The 21,578-nt window shown below is 31.8% G+C and overlaps 1 protein-coding gene across 1 annotated transcript in view; it reads left to right on the forward strand.

Moving 5' to 3' along the window:
- The window catches only part of LOC114343977 (uncharacterized), a 215,653-nt gene that overhangs the window by 121,530 nt on the left and 72,545 nt on the right, over positions 1–21,578 (forward strand). The window contains exons 7-10 of the mRNA XM_050645488.1: positions 4,221–4,451; positions 10,459–10,965; positions 19,089–19,293; positions 19,741–19,971. Coding sequence (XP_050501445.1) covers positions 4,221–4,451; positions 10,459–10,965; positions 19,089–19,293; positions 19,741–19,971 — 1,174 coding nt within the window. The remainder of the gene's footprint in view (positions 1–4,220; positions 4,452–10,458; positions 10,966–19,088; positions 19,294–19,740; positions 19,972–21,578) is intronic.

Raw genomic sequence — 21,578 nt, forward strand, 5'->3', positions numbered from 1 at the left:
GTTTAATAATATACAGGGCGAGTTTCGCATTTTGACAGAAATTTGTATTCGTCATAATTTTTGAACGGTCAGATCGATGTGTCTCTTATTTTAGTCAATCGTTACACTATTACCACCTAATCAACTGGTTTATTCAAACTAGAAAAAAATTAGGTCCGGCTTCCAAAAAATTAGTTCGTTTGGGTCTTAGAAAAAATTTCACCCTGTATACGCTTTTTGAAAACTATAATATGAATTTTACAAATTAGACAAATAAGCAATTAAAATGACATATTTATTTTTTCCCCACACGATTACTTAATTTTTTATAAAAAATCAAATTTGACTATAAATTAAATGTTTGGTAAAGTGAACCATAGATTAAAAAAAATAACTTTTATTACAAAAATTATTTTTTTGAAAAAATATTTAATTTATGTTACCATCCAATCAACTGATTTATTCAAACTAGAAAAAATCAGGCCCGGATTTAAAAAATTTGTTCGTTTTGGTCTTAGAAAAAGTTTCACCCTGTATACGCTTTCTGAAATGTCTAATATGAATTTTAGAAATTAGACAAATAGGCAATTAAAATGGCCTATTTATTTTTTCCCCACACGATCACTTAATTTTTTATTAAAAATCAAATTTGTCAAAATCGGAATTTTAACCTAAAAATGAAAAAAAAAATGAAATCACGGTTTAACTCGCTACAACTCTGTTCCAGTGTAATATTTTTTTTCTGAAATTTTTACAGCACATATCTCTTACCATTGTGAAGACTATGAAGATTGTTGTAGACTTTCAGTCTTCTTCTCATAAAAGTTATGAATTTTTAAAAATGAAAGGTGCAGATTCGTTATTTGCAAAGTTAAATCGCAAAAATTAAGTGAAAAAATTTAAAATTTATCTATTTGATAACGTCTATGTTAAACTATAGAGTAAGAGAAGTGTTATGGGTTTATAGATCTAGACCTGGTATAGAAAAAAAAAATGGTGAAGCTTTTAATTTTAAGAAAAACGTTGTTTAATTTTTTTTATTTGTTTGGTAACATTCCAATTTTGACAAATTTGATTTTTTAATAAAAAAAAATCAGTAATCGTGTGGGGAAAAAAATAAATACGCAATTTTAAGTGCCTATTTGTCTAATTTGTAAAATTCATACAAGAGTTTTCAAAAAGCGTATACAGGGTGAAATTTTTTCTAAGACCAAAACGAACTAATTTTTTAAATCCGGGCCTGATTTTTTTCTAGTTTGAATAAATCAGTTGATTGGGTGGTAACATAAATTAAATATTTGTTCAAAAAAAATTCATTTTTGTAATAAAAGTTATTTTTTTTTAAATCTGGTTTCTAGTAAATATGGTTCACTTTACCAAACTTTTAATTATTCATAGTCAAATTTTATTGTTTTATAAAAAATTAAGTAATCGTGTGGGGAAAAAAATAAATATGCCATTTTAATTGCCTATTTGTCTAATTTGTAAAATTCATATTAGAGTTTTCAAAAAGCGTATACAGGGTGAAATTTTTTCTAAGACTAAAATAAACTAATTTTTTAAATCCGGGCCTGATTTTTTCTAGTTTGTATAAATCAGTTGATTGGGTGGTAACATAAATTAAATGTTTGTTAAAAAAAATTAATTTTTGTAATAAAAGTTATTTTTTTTAAATCTATGGTTCACTTTACTTTACCAAACTTAGTCAAATTTGATTTTTTTATAAAAATTTATGTAATCGTGTGGGGAAAAAATATGCCATTTTAATTGCCTATTTGTCTAATTTGTAAAATTCGTATTAGAGTTTTCAAAAAGCGTATACAGGGTGAAATTTTTTCTAAGACCCAAACGAACCAATTTTTTTAAAGCCGGACCTGATTTTTTTCTAGTTTGAATAAATCAGTTGATAAGGTGGTAATAGTGTAACGATTGACCAAAATAAGAGACACATCGATCTGACCGTTCAAAAATTATGGCGAATACAAATTTCTGTCAAAATGCTAAACTCGCCCTGTATATTATTAAACAATGGGAGCAGACACTTTTTAATGGTCATTTGTTATTCCCCATAGGAGCCTCTATACGAGGTAGGAGTATGTACAGTTCCTCATGACTCACCCTGTATAAAAAATATGAATTTCGATCAAGAGTAAAGTACTTTTATAGTTCACAACATTTAAATTAGAATGATATAATTACACATTAAAACATAATTTTTAATTCTAAACAACTTTTCATAGCAATTTTCCATATTATGAATTAAAATACGTAAATAAACAAAGTTTTCGTTATGATAATGCTCGCATTTTCAGCTTGTTTTTTATAAGTTTGCTCACCTGAGCTTGTGAAACTCCAGACTTTTTAACAAATTCGATTTGACTGTGCTTGGATTGTTTCGCTTATTCCATTATATTAACTTTTTCTTTTAAAGTAAGATCCTTTCCCTTACGTAAGTTTTTAGCTGAGTTCTAAATTAATTGTATTATTAATAAGTTAATTGTTTCTAAAAATGTATTAACGGGGGAAGAAGTGTGGTGCATTTGTAGAAAATAAAAACGGTAATATAAAATTAAAATTCATAATAAAAAGTAGTATATTATAAAAAAGATAAAATTCTCACTACGTTCTCATTTTTGGGTTGATTTTGAAGTAGCTCTCCAATCGTTGATGAAGCTGTCTTGTTTTTTTTTATAAGTTTGCTCACCTGAGCTTGTGAAATTCCAGACTTTTTAACAAATTCGATTTGACTGTGCTTGTATTGTTTCGCTTATTCCATTATATTAACTTTTTCTTTTAAAGTAAGATCCTTTCCCTTACGAAGTTTCTGGCCGAGTTCTAAATTAATTGTATTATTAATAAGTTAATTGTTTCTAAAAATGTATTAACGGGGGAAGAAGTGAGCTGGCCATTGGCATTTCTAGACAAATGAAAAAGTACTTTATGACTTGTGGATGTTTCGGGGAAGGGCTGAACTTACGGTGGTTGCCACAAAAAATAAAGTGTTTATTACCTGACAGACCCTAATAAACCAGACATTATTCGTTTACCAGAAAAATATTCTATTAAGAGGATGAGTACGTATTTTCGGCTGCAATGCTATTCAAATGGGGATTCATTTTTTTTTCGAATCCTGAGAAAACTAATAAGTATTTTTGAAAAATTTAAACACAGAATGAAAGATTACGTTATTAGCGAGGACCGAAAGTCCCTGAGAACTTCTATAATGTTTATTTTAATAAGTTACAGGGGTGAACAACTAAGAGAAAATTTAGTGTTATTTTTAATTTCAAATATCTCATTCAAAATAAACTTGTTATTTATTCTAAGGGACTTTCGGCCCTCGGTAATAATTTAGTCTTTCATTCTGCGTTTAGATTTTTCAAAAATATTTATTGGTTTTTTCAGGATTCGAAAAAAATGAACACAATGTCCGTGGTAATATTTTCCAAATCTATCTTTGTCATACAACGCACTCAGTCATTTTCAAGTAGAATGACATTTTAGTAATGTTTACATATCCATACCAGTGTGAATTTTACTACACGTAATTTGCCGTGTAACGACAGAAAAAGTAGGGATACCTGTAAAATATTTGCGAATTATGTACCCATAGCCTTAAGCAGTATTATTTTATAAAATGCATTCCTAGAAACGGATAAATTTATTAAGGAGTAAATGGAAACCTCGGGACCTCAAATTTCTATTCCTTAAATCGGGTTATTCGTATAACCCGTATTCTAATGAGTTGGTTCGACTGTATACAGTGATAAATGTGATAATAACCGGCAAAATAACGTAAAAGACGGAAACCATATTAATTTGTGAGATAAAAAGGGATGAAACCATCAGAGGTGGGAAATTTAGCGATAGAATCCTATAAATTTACATTATAATGATTGTTTCTCACCTTTAGATGTATCGGACGAGTTTGGCAAGTACCACTGTGACAGTGACATTTTTAGTTGACATACTCCTCTGATACGTCTAAAGGTGGGAAACTATGTAATAGACATAATATCAATTTATAGGTTTCTATCGCTAAATTTCCCACCTCTACTAGTTACATCTCTTTTTATCACACAACTTAATATGTTTTCCGTCTTTTGCGTTATTTTGCTGGTTATTAGCGCACTCATCACTGTATATTAATATGTATATGTATAAACATCCGAAACCTACTGATCAGAACGTATTGGTGAAAGCATGTTTCCTGACTTATCTAATCTATGTTTTTGATACAGAAACGAAAGAACCTTCACCTGAGCAACCATCCAAACCAATAGAACGACGAAGATCAAGAATATTTGAAGCCGCAGAGAAATTCCAGAATCTCATCTCCCCAACAGAAGCAAAACCTACAGTTACCGAAAAACCAAAGAAAATACTTATACCTGGTGTTAGCGTCGATGGTTTCAAAAAGGAATTTGAAAGAAAAGCGAGCTTGACCTCAAGTACTCCCGTTAAAGTTAAAGGTAAGAATTTTTTGATAACATTTAAATGTTCAGTTTTATCATTTTTCTTTAATTTCACAACATGAGGTGTTCTTCAAAATATTCTGTTATATTTCATTAAACTGTTGTTAAATTCCATATATTGTATACAGTAGAGGAATATCGGAAATTTTAAAGATTGTAGAACATTTTTAAAATTTCCAGTACTGGCGTTCAAATACCTGGGCGTAAATATAACTTCTTCTTTCTCTTTTTATGTAGACAAAAAGTCTTTCTTTTTGTGTTTGTTTTTTCAATGTGCCTCCCTGAAGTTGTCGTTCCATATTTGTTGTCGTTCGGCTTATGTGGTCGTTCCATCTCTACTCTTCAGTATCTTACCCAGTTATTAATGTTTAGTCCAGAGAAATAAGATTTTTCTCGTGACACATCCCCTTCCAGGCCGAAACCAAATTTTTTGAGTAGTATGGACATCTATGTTAATAACTTTTATGTTTCCTGCAGCCGATTTTGATGATATACATAGTTATAAACAAATGAAGATCAAAAAACGGTAAATTATCGCTTTTTTCGTCTATAACCAAAAAGTTAAGCATTTTAAACAAATTTGAGAGTAAGAAACTCATAAATCGTCTAAAAAATTTCAATATGGCGTTCGCTGAATATGTCTATCCTTATTGGTTGCTTAGAAAATTGCAAAATAAATCATACATTTTGAGTTTTTATAAATATTCATAACTTAAGAACCTTCTTATTACACGAATTGCTGAGACTTCTGGTGCTTAAATTATATTTTAAACTTCAAAGCAATTGGTCAAATAGTTTAAAAGTTATTTAATTTGTTTATCCCAAATTCATTTTTTTTGCAACACTATAAGTCAGAAAATTATGAGGTTACAGTAAGACTTCTGACAGTTTATGGAAGAAGAACATTTTTATACTATTGACTTAATTTAAAAAAATGACAAAAAGTAATTTTAAACAGTGTAAAATTATTTTGCAAAAACACGTCGATTTTTTGCTTACTTATAAACAATTAGAATAACTTTTTAACCGTTAGCCGTAGAAAAATTATTTTTTCATATTTGGAAAGACTGAATTTTTATACACATTTAGAAAGAAAAACAATTGTCCTAGGACAATTAGGGTCGAAGTTAGCCCCCCTTTTTTTAATTCTAATGTTTTTGCAAAATAATTTTGCAGTATTTAGAATTATTTTTTGTCATTTTTTTAAATTAAATTAATAGTATAAATCTTCTTCTTTCATAAACTATCCAAAGTATTAGTGTAACTTCACTGACTTTAGCGTTGCAAAAAAAAAAATTATTTGGGATAAACAAATTAAATACCTTTTAAACTATTTGATCAATTGCTTTGAAATTTAGGGTATGATTTAAGCGCCAGAAGTCTCAGCATTCCGTATAATAAGAACGTTCTAAGTTAAGTTTTACATAAGTTATGAATATTTATAAAAACTCAAAATTTATGATTTATTTTGCAATTTTCTAAGCAACCAATAAGGATATACATATTCAGCGAACGCCATATTGACGTTTTTTATACGATTTATGAGTTTCTCACTCTCAAATTTCTTTAAAATAGTTAACTTTTTGGTTATAGACGGAAAAAGCAAAAATTTACCGTTTTTTGATCTTTATTTGTTTATAACTATGTATATCATCAAAGTCGGCTGCAGAAAACATATAAGTTATTAATATAGATGTTCATACTACTCAAAAAATTTGGTTTCGGCCTGGAGGGGGTTGTGTCACCAACAGGATATTTTTTTTCCTTATTTCTCTGAACTAGTTGTGCACCTTGCATCTCCGTCGTATATCTGTACTTCTAGCTCTGTCCCATAGCGTCTTACCATAGATTTTCATCTCTGCTGTTTCTAGCAATCTTTTTGTTCTCTCTGCATCAGGTCGTGTTTCTGCCGCGTATGTCATTGTTGGTCTGATGACTGGTTTGTAAATTCTGCCTTTCATTTCCTTTATAATATTTTTATTTCTCCTTTTATTGGATTTGCTGTTCTATGCATTTTGCCTTTTTTGGGAAAATTAACATGTTATGTTTAATCATGGATGAAATCATTAAAAGCGTCAACAAAGGAAGAGGATACAGAATGGGAAACAAACAAGTAAAAATACTCTGTTACGCAGACGACGCAATATTGATAGCCCAAGAAGATAATCTGCAAAGATTAATCCACAGATTTAACATAAGAACAAAAGAATTCAGTATGACAATTTCATCTCAGAAAACTAAAACAATAGTAATCAGTAATGAACAAATCAGATGGAAAATAGAAATTGATGGCATCAGTATTGAACAAGTAATTCAAACCTATTCAAACGTATTCAAACCTATACGATCAACTTGATACCAGGGAAGGCGAAGCAAAGATATATAAAATAGCTAAACAGAGAGCAAAGAAAGCAAGAGATTTTAATCAGATAGATGTATCCGAGGTGAAAATAATAAAATACTAATTCACGAAAAGGATGTCAAAAAGAGATGGAGAAAGTATTTTGACAGTTTATTAAATGAAGAATTTGACAGACAGCCTGTGGAGTTAACGAAGACATAAACAGCAATGGTTACCAGAATAACAAACGAGCAAGTGGCTCAAGCGCTTCAAAAAATAAAGAAAGGAAAAGCAGTCGGACCAGATGACATTCCTGGGGAAGTATGGAGAGCATTGGGAGAGACAGGAATAAGTTGTCTAGCAGGTCTATTTAATAGAATTATGGAAGTTGGAGAAATGCCAGACGAATGGAGAAGCAGTATATTAGTACCTGTCTACAAAAACAAGGGAGACATACAACAATGTACAAACTACAGGGCTATAAAACTACTTAGCCACATCATGAAAATATGGGAGAGAGTAATTGATAGACGGATACGTGAAGAAACCGAAATATCCGATTATCAATTTGGCTTTATGCAGGGCAGATCAACAACAGATGCAATTTTCATTGTAAGGTAACCGATGGAAAATACAGGAATAAAGAAACAAACGCTTATACAATGGTATTCATTGATCTTGAGAAAGCATATGATGATAGAATTCCTCGAAAGATTCTGTGTTGGACACAACAAAGTAGTTCCGGGTGAATATGTAAAGATTGTGAGGGATATGTATGAGGGAGCAACAACTAGTGTTAGGACAGGTGTGGAAGAGACTGATAAATTTCATGTGAAAGTAGGATTGCACCAAGGCTTAGTGCTTAGTCCTTATTTATTCTCATTAGTTTTGGATCAGATAACAGCGAAGTTACAGGGTAACATTCCCTGGTGCTTAATGTATGCTGTTGATGTAGTGAGTGTTAGTATGAAATAGTGAAAGCGACTTTAAACAAAAACTGTGGAACAGTGGAGACAAGCTCTTGAGAACAAGGTTTAAAACGTAGTAGCACAAAAACAGAGTATTTGGAAATGACTGTGAAAAGTAATAGTTTTAACTACCTGGGATCGGTATTACAGAGTAATACAGAAGGAAATAGATGAAGATGCATGTAGTAGAATTAGAGTTGGATGGATGAAGTGGAATGAAGTGAGTGGTTTGTTGCGTGGCAGAAAAATTCCAATGAAGCTAAAGGGAAATTTCTATAAAACAGCTATAAGGCCAGCTACTCAGCTACGATGTACGGAACTGAATGTCGGGCAGTTAAAAAGAAAGAAGAAAAACGAATGCATGTGGCGAAAATAAGATTGCTTAGAAGGATGACTGGAATGACAAGGAATGATAAGATTAGGAATGAGTATATTAGAGGAAGTCTAGGGGTGGCAACAATTGATGCCAAAATGAGAGAGCATAGGTTAAGATGGTTTGATCATGTTCAACGTCGAGACGTCAGTCACCCAAACGAAGAATTCTTGAACTGCAGGTACCTGAAAGGAGTACGAGGGGAAGACCAACGCTCATATGGTATTCATTGATCTTGAGAAAGCATATGATAGAGTTCCTCGAGAGATTCTGTGGTGGGCACTCAATAAGAAAGGAGTCCCTGGCGAATATGTAAAGATTGTGAGAGATATGTATGAGGGAGTAACGACTAGTGTTAGGACAGGTGTGGGAGAGACTGATAAATTTCAGGTGAAAGTAGGATTGCACCAAGGCTCGGTGCTTAGTCCTTATTTATTCTCATTAGTTTTGGACCAAATAACAGCGAAACTACAGGGTAGCATTCCATGGTGCCTAATGTATGCTGATGATGTAGTGTTATTAGGAAATAGTGAAAGAGACCTAGAACAAAAACTGGAACAGTGGAGACAAGCTCTGGAGGAAAAAGGTTTAAAACTTAGTAGGACAAAAACATAGTATTTGGAATGTTCATTTAAAGATGGAGTTACTACAAATAAAATGGTATCTTTGGATGGTGAAATGATTGTGAAAAGCAATAGTTTTAAGTACCTAGGATCGGTATTACAGAGTAATGGAGAAATAGATGGAGATGCATGCAGTAGAATTAGGGCTGGATGGATGAAGTGGAAAGAAGCGAGTGGTTGTTGTGTGACAGAAAAATTCCAATGAAGCTGAAGGGAAAATTCTATAAAACAGCCATAAGACCGGCTATGATGTACGGAACTGAATGTTGGGCAGTGAAAAAGAAAGAGGAACAACGATTGCATGTGGCGGAAATGAGAATGCTTAGATGGATGAGTGGAGTGACAAAGAAGGATACAATTAGAAATGAGTATATTAGGGGAAGTCTAGGTGGGGCACCAATTGATTCCAAAATGAGAGAGCATAGGTTAAGATGGTTTGGTCATGTTCAACGTCGAGACGTTAATCACCCAATACGAAGAATAGCTGAATTGCAGATTCCTGGAAGGAGTAGGAGAGGAAGACCAAAGAAGACCTGGGGGGAGACGATAAGGCAGGACATGTTGGTAAAGGGGATTAACATTGATATGACCCAAGATAGAATTGTGTGGAGAAATGCAATTAGGGAAGCCCACCCCGCATATGGATAAGGCAAAGAGAATGATGAGTATTGAACAAGTAATGGAAATAAAATACCTTGGAATTACGTTGTCAAGCTACGGAGACCTGGACAAAGAAGTGAGAAATCAAGTATAGAAAGCAAATAGACTGGCAGGATGTCTTAATAACACTATATGGCGAAACCGACATAGTAACATTAAGATGAAGTCAAGAATTTATAAAGCCAGTGTAAGACCAATAAGGACATATACATCAGAAACAAGGCCCGATACAGCCGCAACACAAAGACTACTGGAAACGGCAGTGATGAGAGTACTGAGAAGAATTAGAGGAAATACGATGAGAGATCGAAAGAAGAGTGAAGACATTAGATGACAATGTAACGTACAGTGTATAAACGAATGGGCACTAAATAGAAAAAAAGAATGGAATAAACACATCAGCAGAATTCGTAGTAGTAGGGGGGGGGGGGGGGGTCGGTAGAAGACGTACTTTTTTCCTTTTGACCACAAATCACGATTTTATGACCAAAATCAACGAAATAAATGGTACTTAGATATCTTTTCAATCCTGTACAATACAGTATTAAATTTAATCGAACAATATGACGAAATATATACACTCAATTATTGTTTTATACTTCAGAAAATCATTAAATGACACATTAAATACGGTGATAAAATATTCAATACATTCGACTTGATAACAGTTGTAAAATTATATTCTATTAATAAATATTCAAAATCGCAATCCATTTTCGTCAAACTTCCTAGTATCCAGACATGTCATCGACCAACATATGGCATCTTGCCAACCATCCTTATCATTAACTAGAAGTCATTCAAACTTCATTAAATCGAAATCCGTCGTTCAAACATAAAAGCGTTTAATTGTTCCTGTAAATAAATTTAGAAACAGCGTTTTTGTAAGTCAAACGAAGCATTTGAACAAAAATGAATATAGTATGAATATCTTAGTGAACTAATTGGTTTATATTTGTTAATTTTGGTACTGCACCTGATGTTTTTTTATCTTGCGGCGCTCCTGATAATCATTGTATTAATATTTCTTTTGTTGTAGGTGCCTTAAACAAAAAAATCCCTGTTAAAAAGTCTGAAGAAAAAGAACAAATAGAAGAACCTGTAGTTGAAAAGCCTGAAGAGGAGCCAAAAGAGACTGAACAAGATAAAAAGGAGCGTGTTCGGAACGCTGTTAGTATTATCTCAAGTGCCTTAGATAAAGAAGGAGCAAGAAAATCAAAATCTCGACCGTGCATAGAAAGGAAACCTCCCGTACCTTTCGGAGTTGGCGGGCGATCGGCGTCTGGTAACATTGGTATGCTGACTCAACCCCTTTCACCACCACCAGGACCAAAACCTTATGTGCCACCTAAGCTAGACAACTTGCCAGTCCAAAAAGTAGAAGACAAGCCACAGGACGTCGAAGAAAATAAAGTATCTTCTGCCGAAATAACATTAAAATCTGCTACTTTGCCCAGGAGAAAGACTGCTAAAGCTGAGATACAATTGAACTACCCTGTGCCTGCCGCAATGGGATTCAAGACTGAAATGGCTCACAACGTTGAAGGTAAGAAAATTTATATACTGTATTTTCAATATAAAGACCCCTTCAATAGCTTTTTGTATAATTAGTAATACCAGACGAATAAAATACAAAATTCAAGGATATACTGAATTCACTCAGCCGAGATTCATTTTGACACATTCGGAATAGGAAACATACAACACAAACATTCCTACTTCACACTATTAACTGCTCAAATCAACTGAATCTTTCATTAAATAAAATAAGAATTATTGGAAATAGTGGGAGTGTATATTAAACTCATAAAATTTTGTGGAATTTATTTCTACAAAATATTTTTATTTTGTACAATAAATAATTTTCTCATTTGTTATCAATACATTATAATGGTGTAAATGTTACCGGCCAAAGCCGATTTCAGGACAAACTAGTTTGTCCTAAACGCGATAGGATAAACTAGTTTGGCCTAGGCCAAATTAGTTGACTCTGATATAAATACGCACACTCCAGAATAAACTATATACATAAATAAACATTTTAGTATACCTATAAAGCCAAAATTAAAAGATAAACTGAATAAAACACTCTGTAATTAAAAAAATAATCATTTTTATTAAAACGATAATGATTAGTCGTTCAAAATAATGGATAATTGGTAATATAAACAATCATATTACCTATAAGAAATAGTATGTGCTTTTTTATAAAATCAATAATTATACAGGGTGTCCCGAAAAGATTGGTCATAAATTATACCACAGGTTCTGGGGTCAAAAATAGGTTGATTGAACCTCACTTACCTTTATACAATAGTGCACACAAAAAAGTTACAGCCCTTTGAAGTTACAAAATGAAAATCGATTTTTTTCATATATCTAAAACTCTTAGAGATTTTTGATTGAAAATGGGCATGTGGCATTCTTATAGCAGCAACATCTAAAAAAAAAATTAAAGTGAAATTTGTGCACCTCATAAAAATTTTATGGGGGTTTTGTTCCTTTAAACCCCCCCAAACTTTTGTGTACGTTCCAATTAAATTATTATTGTGGCACCATTAGTTACACACAATGATTTTAAAACGTTTTGCCTCTTAGTACTTTTTCGATAAGCCAGTGTTTATCGACATATTTTAAATATTTGTCGAATCCACCACATATTTGTATATGGTTAAGTACGATTATTATAGAGACGAATAATTTACATTTTTAGGTATGTTTTGAAACAGAAGCCACATCTCGATAAAAGGTGACTTGTCAAAAACAGACTAAGAGGCAAACAAGTTTTAAAAACACTGTTTTTAACTAGTGGTACCACAATAATAGTTTAATTGGAACGTACACAAACATTTAGGGACCTCATAAGACCTCATATTAGGCAATAAAGTCTCGAAACACCAAATCGTTACGCCGCGTTATAATTTGTAAAATAGGAAATAAATTATTTTTTGGGTCAAATAGACCCGAACAGCACAGCAGGGTTAAGGGAACAAAACCCCCATAAATTTTTTATGGGGTGGACAAACTTTACTACAATTTTGTTTAAAGATGTTCCTGCCATAAGAATGATACATGTCCATTTTCAATAAAAAAACGTCTAATAGTTTTCGATATATTGAAAAAAATCGATTTTCATTTTGAAACTTCAAAGGGCTGTAACTTTTTTATGAGCACATTTGTATTAAGGAAGTTAGGTTCAATCGAACTATTTTTGACCCCAGAATGTGTGGTATAATTTATGAAGAATCTTTTCGGGACACCCTGTATATCACTTATAAAAATTATTATTTATTTTTCCATGGAGAGCTTTGGTGACACTTAGAATTGCGGAGCATCATTGCCTTAATTTACTTGCAGTGTTATGCATTAACTTTGCATTACCTTGTTTGTGAAACAGTTTTTGTTGTTAGGGCTACTTTAAACTAAGAGTTGATATTGATGATAACGTTAAAGAAGCTATTAACGAAGAAAAAGTTTCTTTATCTGAAAATGACATTTAAAAAGCTAGAAAAAGTTAACCAATAATAGTGTAAAACAGGCAGAAAAATGAAAGCAATTTTTCAAGTTTCATTTACCAGCCAACAGTGGAGATAATTTGATTAAACCAATTCCAGATGTTGACAAAGGAGAGGTGATCTCAGAAACATTGGAGATATTCTTAAGATCTATGACGAAGGTTTTTACAAAGTTGGCATCAAACATCAATTAAATTAAAATCCTAAATGCGGTCAAAGAACCCCATGGAAAAATAAATAATATTTTTTTATGTATAATTATTGCTTTGGTAAAAAAACACTTATTATTTCTTATAATATGATTGTATGTATTACCAATTATCCATTATTTTGAACGAATAATCATTATCGTTTTAATAAAAATATTATTACTTTTCCACTGACAAAGTATTTTATTCAGTTTATCTATTTATTTTGGCTTTGTAGGTATACTATAATGTTTATTCATGCTGGTATATATTGGGACAGTGCAAGTTCGGAAAGGCGACACGTGGTTTCTTCGCTCTGCACTTTTATTCGCACTTTTAATTATATTGGCCAATCATATGGTCCTGGTTGCTGGATAATTGTCAAGGCCATAGTCCAAAAAAATAATAAGAAGAAAAATAAGATTCAGGTTATGTTATTAAAACGTAAACAATTGTATGTAGTAAATAAAATTAGTTATTAAAATGCAGTAATGCAAGCAAAATACAATTAATTACATTTACCTTTATATAATAATTGCATATCATATCAATAGTGTGGAGCAATATATAATTTTTCTTTTTCATTGACAGTAGATATGAAATATACGTCAATTTAACAATTTCAATTGACAATGAATTATTTAAGAAAGTTACAATATTTCTCCGCTATTCTCGCACGATCGTTTCTCGTATCGCCTCCAAGTACTTGCACACCGCGAATAATTTATCCTGGAGTGTGTGTATTTATATCAGGATCAACTAGTTTGGCTTAGGTAAAATTAGTTTGTCCTGAAATCGGGTTTGGCAGGTAACATAAATAAATAATTATTGATTGGCGTAAGGTTTAAGTTATTTATATCTGTTTACTATTGATAATATTGGCTATAAGCAGGTATGTTTGGTTGTGTAGTAATTTCCAGTAACGTCTAGAAGCCTAACTTAAAAAAAAATTACCACCAACGTCACTAGACAGTTGTTTCTCAGATTAGCGAATCAACTTTACCATGAATACACACTCCAGTTTTATCACTGATAACATATTTATATTGATGATCTTTATATTATTTTTCTGTTAATGTCTCGATTCTATTATGGCTTCTTTTAGAGCAGAAAAACATTTGACGTGTTTGACTAATTGGTTCGTTTTCCCCATTATCGAGTAGTAGATTTCTTATAATTCGCAATTTTTTTCTTGAACAGCCTTGTGAATTTTTTCTCAGATTATTTTCTCTCCAGAAAATATTACCTTTATAAATGTAGGTGATATACACTGGTCAAAAAATTCCGGACACCTTCAAAATGAGTCATTTTTGCTGTCTCGAATTTCCTAAACCTGTTGTCCGATTTAATTGATTTTTTTAATATCTTATAGATTTATTATTTAACAATATCCCTGTAATATTGTTGCTAGAGGGGTAAATTGTCATTGTATACCGGGTGCGACCAATATGGTCCGACCAAATTAAGAATTCAGCTGGAAACTCATTATGCGAAGCTCTTAGAGCAGCTGAAGATAGAGATCAATGGAAAAAAATTGTTAGGAATATTGGAAGAAATCACGATCCTCAGTAATGGGGAAACGACAAGAGAGAGAGACCGGGTGTACCAATCAAACTGTATTTTTTTCTCAAAGTTTGCCACACCCTGTCGAATATTCTAGCATTTATAAAATACTGCTATTAAACCCAACTATAACCTCAGGTTTTCTTAACATTCTGTTTTTTTATTCATTCGCTAATGTTGGATAATAAAAAAGTTAGATACTTTAACAACTAGCCATGTTTATCATCATTACAGGGTGTTTTTAAATAAGTATGACAAACTTTAAGGGGTAATTCTGCATGAAAAAATAATGACAGTTTGATTTATAAACGTATGTTCGCTAATGCATCGTTTCCGAGATACGGGGTGTTGAAATTTTTCTTACAAATTGACGATTCATATATTGCTCTAAAACCGGTAAAGATATGCAAATGAAATTTGGTGGGTTTTAAGAGGTACTTATTACACATTTTTGGCATACAACTAAGAATTTTATATTCACCATTGGCGCGCATACGGGTAATATGACCCGTACGGGTAATGGTCTCAATGTTTTATAGAAAAAATTAGAGATATTTCAAATTAAAAATCATTTTTGAATTTCTCGTTAATTTAAAACAACAAATCTTTCTTGTCTTTTTTCATATGACGCGCCGTTTTTAAGCAAAAAAATAAAACATCTTAACGTTTACGAAGTATTTGAAATAAGTTTCTTACATATCGAAACTACCTCGAATACTTTGTAAGTTTTAATATGTTTTATTTTTTTTTGCACAAAAACGGCGCCTCATATGAAAAAAAAAGCAAGAAATATTTTTTGTTGTAAATTGAACGGGGAATTCAAAAATGATTTTTAACTTGAAATATCTCAGTGGCGTACTAATTTTTACTTAAAAAAATTCAGACCATTACCCGTACGGATCATAGTACCCGTATGCGCGCCAATGGTGAATATAAAATTCTTAATTGTATGTCAAAAAATGCGCAATAACTTCCTCTTAAAACCCACCAAATTTCATTTGCATATCTTTACCGGTTTTAGAGCAATATATGAATCGTCAGTTTGTAAGAAAAATTTCAACACCCCGTATCTCGGAAACGAAGCATTAGCGAACATATGTACGTTTATAAAGCAAACTGTCATTATTTTTTCATGCAGAATTACCCCCTAAAGTTTATCATACTTATTTAAAAACACTCTATATTGATGAAAAACATGGCTAGTTGTTAAAGTACCTAACAACTTCTTTATTATCCAACATTAGCGAATGAATTAAAAAACAGAATGTTAAGAAAACCTGAGGCTATAGTTGGGTTTAATTTCAGTATTTTATAAATGCTAGAATATTCGACAGGGTGTGGTGAACTTTGAGAAAAAGTTCAGTTTGATTGGTACACCGGGTATGCAATGACAATTTACCTGTCTAGCAACAATATTATCACAGCAATATTGTTAAAGAATAAGGCTATAATATATTAAAAAAATCACTTAAATCGGACTACAGGTTTAGGAAATTCGAGACATAAAAAATGACCCATTTTTAAAGTGTCCGGATTTTTTTGACCAGGAGTGCAGTTGACCTTTTTTGCCCAATATTTTATTTCATTTAGTAGGTTGTTTCGGAGAGAATGTGAGTGATATCGTCCTTTCAATCAAAAAACGAACATTAAGGCGGGTTCTCATTAGTCAATCTCATTGATCAATATCCTTGATTCTATGCTATAGAAGAAAAATAGATTTATATGAACGTCGATTCAGCGATATTGTTCTATCATATGGTATTTCAATAAAAGTGAAAAGCCTTCCTACTTTTGATAGATCAATGGAAATGATTCTATCAAATAGAACAGTGCTTGACAATGAGAACTAGCGTTCAACGTTGACTTGTATTTTGTGGAGTTAAATATATAGTAAGCATATGAGATGAGGTTACATTATTTGTGAAAACCGTAGATATATTATAATTTCGTGAAAAATGTCAAATTTTAAATAGAAAGACAACTATATCTGCAATTTTCTGGAATTATACCAGAAAAAGGAGTGCTGTGGAATATTAGGAGTGAACAATATAAAAATTTAATAAAGCGGAAAAAAAAGCGGTTCGGCCAAGCGAATTGGCCGAACCAAAACGTTTAAAAGGTGTTTCCGTTGCAAAAGACAGTCAGAGATGTTCTTGTTTTCCTATTTTTAATTACGTTTTTTAAATATTCACATACAATGCGAACGCCAGCACGCACAATTTTCTTCTTTACAGCCATTATTAAAGTTAGCACTTTGTAGACCGAATTCAATATCCTTGAAATAGTGTGAATTTGAAGTCTATGTTCAGTTGCATAGAATCAGCGCTATTGATCAATGAGGTTGACTAATGAGAACCCTCCTTTAGAATAGCTGGGCTATATTATGAGAAATCTGCAGAGATACGGCTGGTTTCAACTCGTTTTAGGGCAAAATTTGCAGAAAAAGGGGACCAGGAAGATGAATTTTTTGTCTCCAGAACCTGGAAAATGGTTCTACAATCGGATTATTTCGAAAAGCTGCGAGCAAAGTAAGGGTAGCCTTGTTAATTGCCAATATTCGAATTTTATATACACCGTAACAAGAAGATGTCGCCTTAGGAAGTAGATAGTTTTTCTTCTTTCACTTTATAAGCAATTCGCTTGTTCATTGGTGGATTGATACCTTTCTGGAAGGTTGTCACTCCATATTTTGCGCGTTATCTCATACTAGTTTGACCACACGGGCCTCCCTCATTCTGCTTATGTAGTTATTCCAATATTTTTTTTTTATCTAGTGTCCATTTGTTTATACACTGTACGTTACATTTTCATCTAATTTCTTCACTCCTCTTTTGATCTCCCAGTGGATTTTCTTGTAATTCTTTTCAGTATTCTCATCTCTGCCGTTTTCAGTAGTCTTTGTGTTGTTGCTGAGTCGGGTTTCGTTTCTAATGCATATGCCATTATTGGTCTTACACTGGGCTTATAACCTTTGGACTTCATCTCAGTGTTAATATATCGGTTTCCGACAATTTCTAGATATGCTGCGACTTGTCTCTTGCAAAACATATTTCTTTATTAGATCAAGAAAATACTCGCTGTAACATGATGGGGTGATAGCCTTGTTTTTCATCAAAATTTGCTGGAAAGAAAATATGTTGACAGATCAAAAATATTTCTCTCATTAAAATTATGTACTACGAAATTGGTCAAGTAATAGTTATTAACTCATCACCTTTTGGCAATAGGTCTCTTCCTCTAAGTATGTTGAGTACTTGAGTTGCCATGATTAACAGCTTCTAAAGAAGTGATATACAGGGTTATTCACTATATTTTGACCCCCCTCTAAACTGCTTTATTTACAGAATTAGAAAAAATGTAAAATACAAAAGTTATTCGATTTTTAAATTATGATTTTTTGACGTATATATCGTACTAGTGACGTCATCCATTTGGGCGTGATGACGTAATTGACTATTTTTTTTTAAATAGGAATAGGGGTCGAGTGCTAGCTCATTTGGAAGGTTATTCAATTTCCTATTCAGTAATATAAACATTAACATGATTAGTTATACAAGGTGTCCAAAAAAAATTTTTTAATTAAATTAATTGACACAAAAAGAAGAATGTATGTAATTTATTTATTTCAAAATACATTCTACTGTTGTCAGAAAACAGAAATAAATATTTATTGAACAAATCAACATTAATTTTCACTTAAATTTAATGTTCAAGCTTCCACCCATCTGTCTCTTGGCAGTTTGAACATTGAATTTAAGCAAAAATCAATGTTTATTTGTGCAATAAATTTTATTTCAGTTTTCTAACAGCAGTAAAATGTATTTTAAATTAAATAAATTACATACATTCTTCTTTTTGTGTCAATTAATTTAATTCAAAAAAATTTTTTTGGACACCCTGTATAATTAATCATGTTAATGTTTATATTACTGAATAGGAAATTAAATAACCTTTCAAATGAGCTAGCACTCGACCCCTATTCCCATTTAAAAAAATAGTCGATTACGTCAACACGCCCAAATGGATGACGTCACTAGTACAATATATATGTCAAAAAATCATAATTTAAAAATCGAATATCTTTTGTATTTTACATTTTTGCTAATTCTGTAAATAAATCAGTTTTACAGGGGGGTCAAAATATAGTGAATAACCCTGTACAAGGGTAGCGAAACGTTGAAACAAGTTTTGTGTCGTCCAAAAAAGACTCGGTCGAAACCCTCGATCAGATTTTGGCAATGGACACCTATGGTTTCATTTATGCAATAGTTGGTAGAACATTTCCTTCTTGTAGGCATTGTAACTTCGAAAAGATTAAAAATGTGAAGAAAAATACTCCCAATAAAAATATGTCTATTGAGTCTATTGTAATATTAGATTTTTTATTTTTCTTTCATTTGTAGGTTACAATCCACAACGAACAGAAGTCATAGTTCCTGTTACCGAAGTTACTCTACCAAGGCCAAAACAAGACAACTCTTCAAGGGAGAGGATAATACCCATAGCGTTCGAAAAACAAGAGAGTCAAGAACCGATTCATTCGCCTCCTCCTATAAAACCTCCTGCTGCGAGAGTTTTCCAAACTCAACGATCCAATAGTTCTCAAAAGTGAGTATTTTCAACTTTTTTTAAATTATTTTAAACATCTTTGGCTAAAAACTTGCCAGTATACTGAGGGAAATAGTACCAACAGGAAATTGGAAACAAAAAAATCACTTATTATTATTATACAATGATATCGAGCCAAAGCAAAGCTTATGTGGCCCAAAGTACAAAATATTTGTATGTATGTACTAAACTAAATAATATAATATAACATAAAACAAATTCTAACAAAATAAAAATTAAATTAAAATAAATATTCAAAAGAATTGGTTTTTAGAAAAGTTCTTACCATAGCAAATTACAAAAAAAAAAGATACAAAAATTAAAAAGTAAGAATACATAAGATTCCAAAATTTATTCTCATGAAGAGAAAACATAAAATATATCCTTACATTTATAACAGAACTGTTTTCACAAAAAATTACCATTGGCATCCTTTGTTGCTTTTAGATCGAATCTGTCTCGGCAGTCGACCCAAGATTCGGACACAGAGACTGTAGCGTCTACTGGTGAACCTATAAGAAAGTCTCCTAGAGAATTTATTATTCCAATTGCCGTAGAAGGTGGAGGCTACGTTACACCTAGAGCAGGAAGTTTAGAACCCAGTGATACATCTAGTACTACTAGTACCATGACAAATAGGAGGAAGAGCAAGTTTGGAAAAGGAACCAGAAGACTCAAGTAAGTAGAGTATAGACTATAGACGATAATTATTTTGTTTCCTTGCGTTCTCTAGTTCCATTTTTTGCATAGTTATGGCTTTCGAAAGATAATCACTACATTGAGGCACGGAACAGTGTTGTTTGCATTTACTTTTTAACATTCTGGTCCCTTATTATGGCTTATCTAAAATTATAATATACAATATTGATACCTATTTAACTAAATGTCAAATGTTTGGTTTTCCTGTATAAACTAAGGATTTCCACAGTGTTCACTGTATTCCTTCTAGTACGTTCTTTAACGGTAAAATATTGCAAAACCTCTAAATTTTAAAGAACCGCTTGGATTGATATGAAAATTGGCATACACATAGCTAACAAGTCAAAGAAAAAAAGTGATATTGTGCCGATATGTGCTTTTGCCCCAGGGGTGGTTTTCACCTCCTCTTGGGGGCGAAAAAATATTCGTCCAAAGTAAGTCCGGAAATGGATAAACTGGCTAATTTTAAGTGACTTTTGTTCTATAGATTTTTTTCATTAAGTCAATACTTTTCGAGTTATTTGCCAGTGAATATGTTCATTTTTTCAACAAAATAACCACGCTTTTAGACGGTTTTTCGCAAATACCTCAAATAGTAAGTATTTTGTCGAAAAAACATTCGTAGCAAAAATATAGCCTGTAAAAAATTTAAAAAAGTGGTGTATATATCACGTCTCTATACCTAGTAAAAGCAGAGTTATAGCTAATTAAAAATTGGTTCATATTTGTCAAATTCCAAATGGAATACTTTAACGTGAAATAACCAAAAATGAAGCACATTTCGGGGAAAACTCATTACAACTTATTTAAATTGTTTAAAAAAAGCTTCATTTTTGTTTTATAAAAAAAGTTTCTAGCATCAAAAGTAAACAAGCTACGCTCAAAATAAAGTTAGTCCTTTTTTTTGGTAAAAAAATCGGGAAAATCACCCCCTAATTAGTATCTCAAATGAACTTAATCGTTACGACTTCACAAGTTTCTTGACTCGTGTATGTATTGTCTATATGATCTGTAAGTTTCATCGGTTCAAAGTCGTTATTTTTGAAAGGGCTGTAGTTAAAAGGGGTTGAACGAGTCACTGATCACAAATGCATGCAAATTTAGAAACACCAAATCTTAATCAATTTTTGTCTAACAGAAAAACAAAAAAATACATGATATTCAGAAATGCAATGCTGACTTTTTTGTTTTTCGAGATTTTTGGTATCTCTAACGATTTTTAAGTTATTTTGAAAAAAGCATATTTTACAAAATTAAAATTTTTAAAAACTTTACTTTAAAACCAATTGTTTTCAAAAATAAGCACTTTGAATCGATGAAACTTACAGACCATAAAATATAAACACAACATAAGTAAAATAATTTGTGGAGCGGTAACGATTAATTTCATTTAAGTTGCTAATTAGGGGGTGGTCTTCCCGATTTTTTTTGTCCAAGACAAAAGGGACCAACTTTATTTTGAGCGTAACTTGCTTAAATTTAATGCTAGTAACTTTTTATAAAAACAGAAATAAAGCTTTTCTTAAACACTTTAAAAAAGTTATAATGGGTTTTCCCAAAAAGTGCTTAATTTTTTGGATATTTCA

This window comes from Diabrotica virgifera, chromosome 3, assembly GCF_917563875.1.
Source record: "Diabrotica virgifera virgifera chromosome 3, PGI_DIABVI_V3a".
In the NCBI taxonomy this organism is placed as follows: Eukaryota; Metazoa; Arthropoda; class Insecta; order Coleoptera; family Chrysomelidae; genus Diabrotica; species Diabrotica virgifera.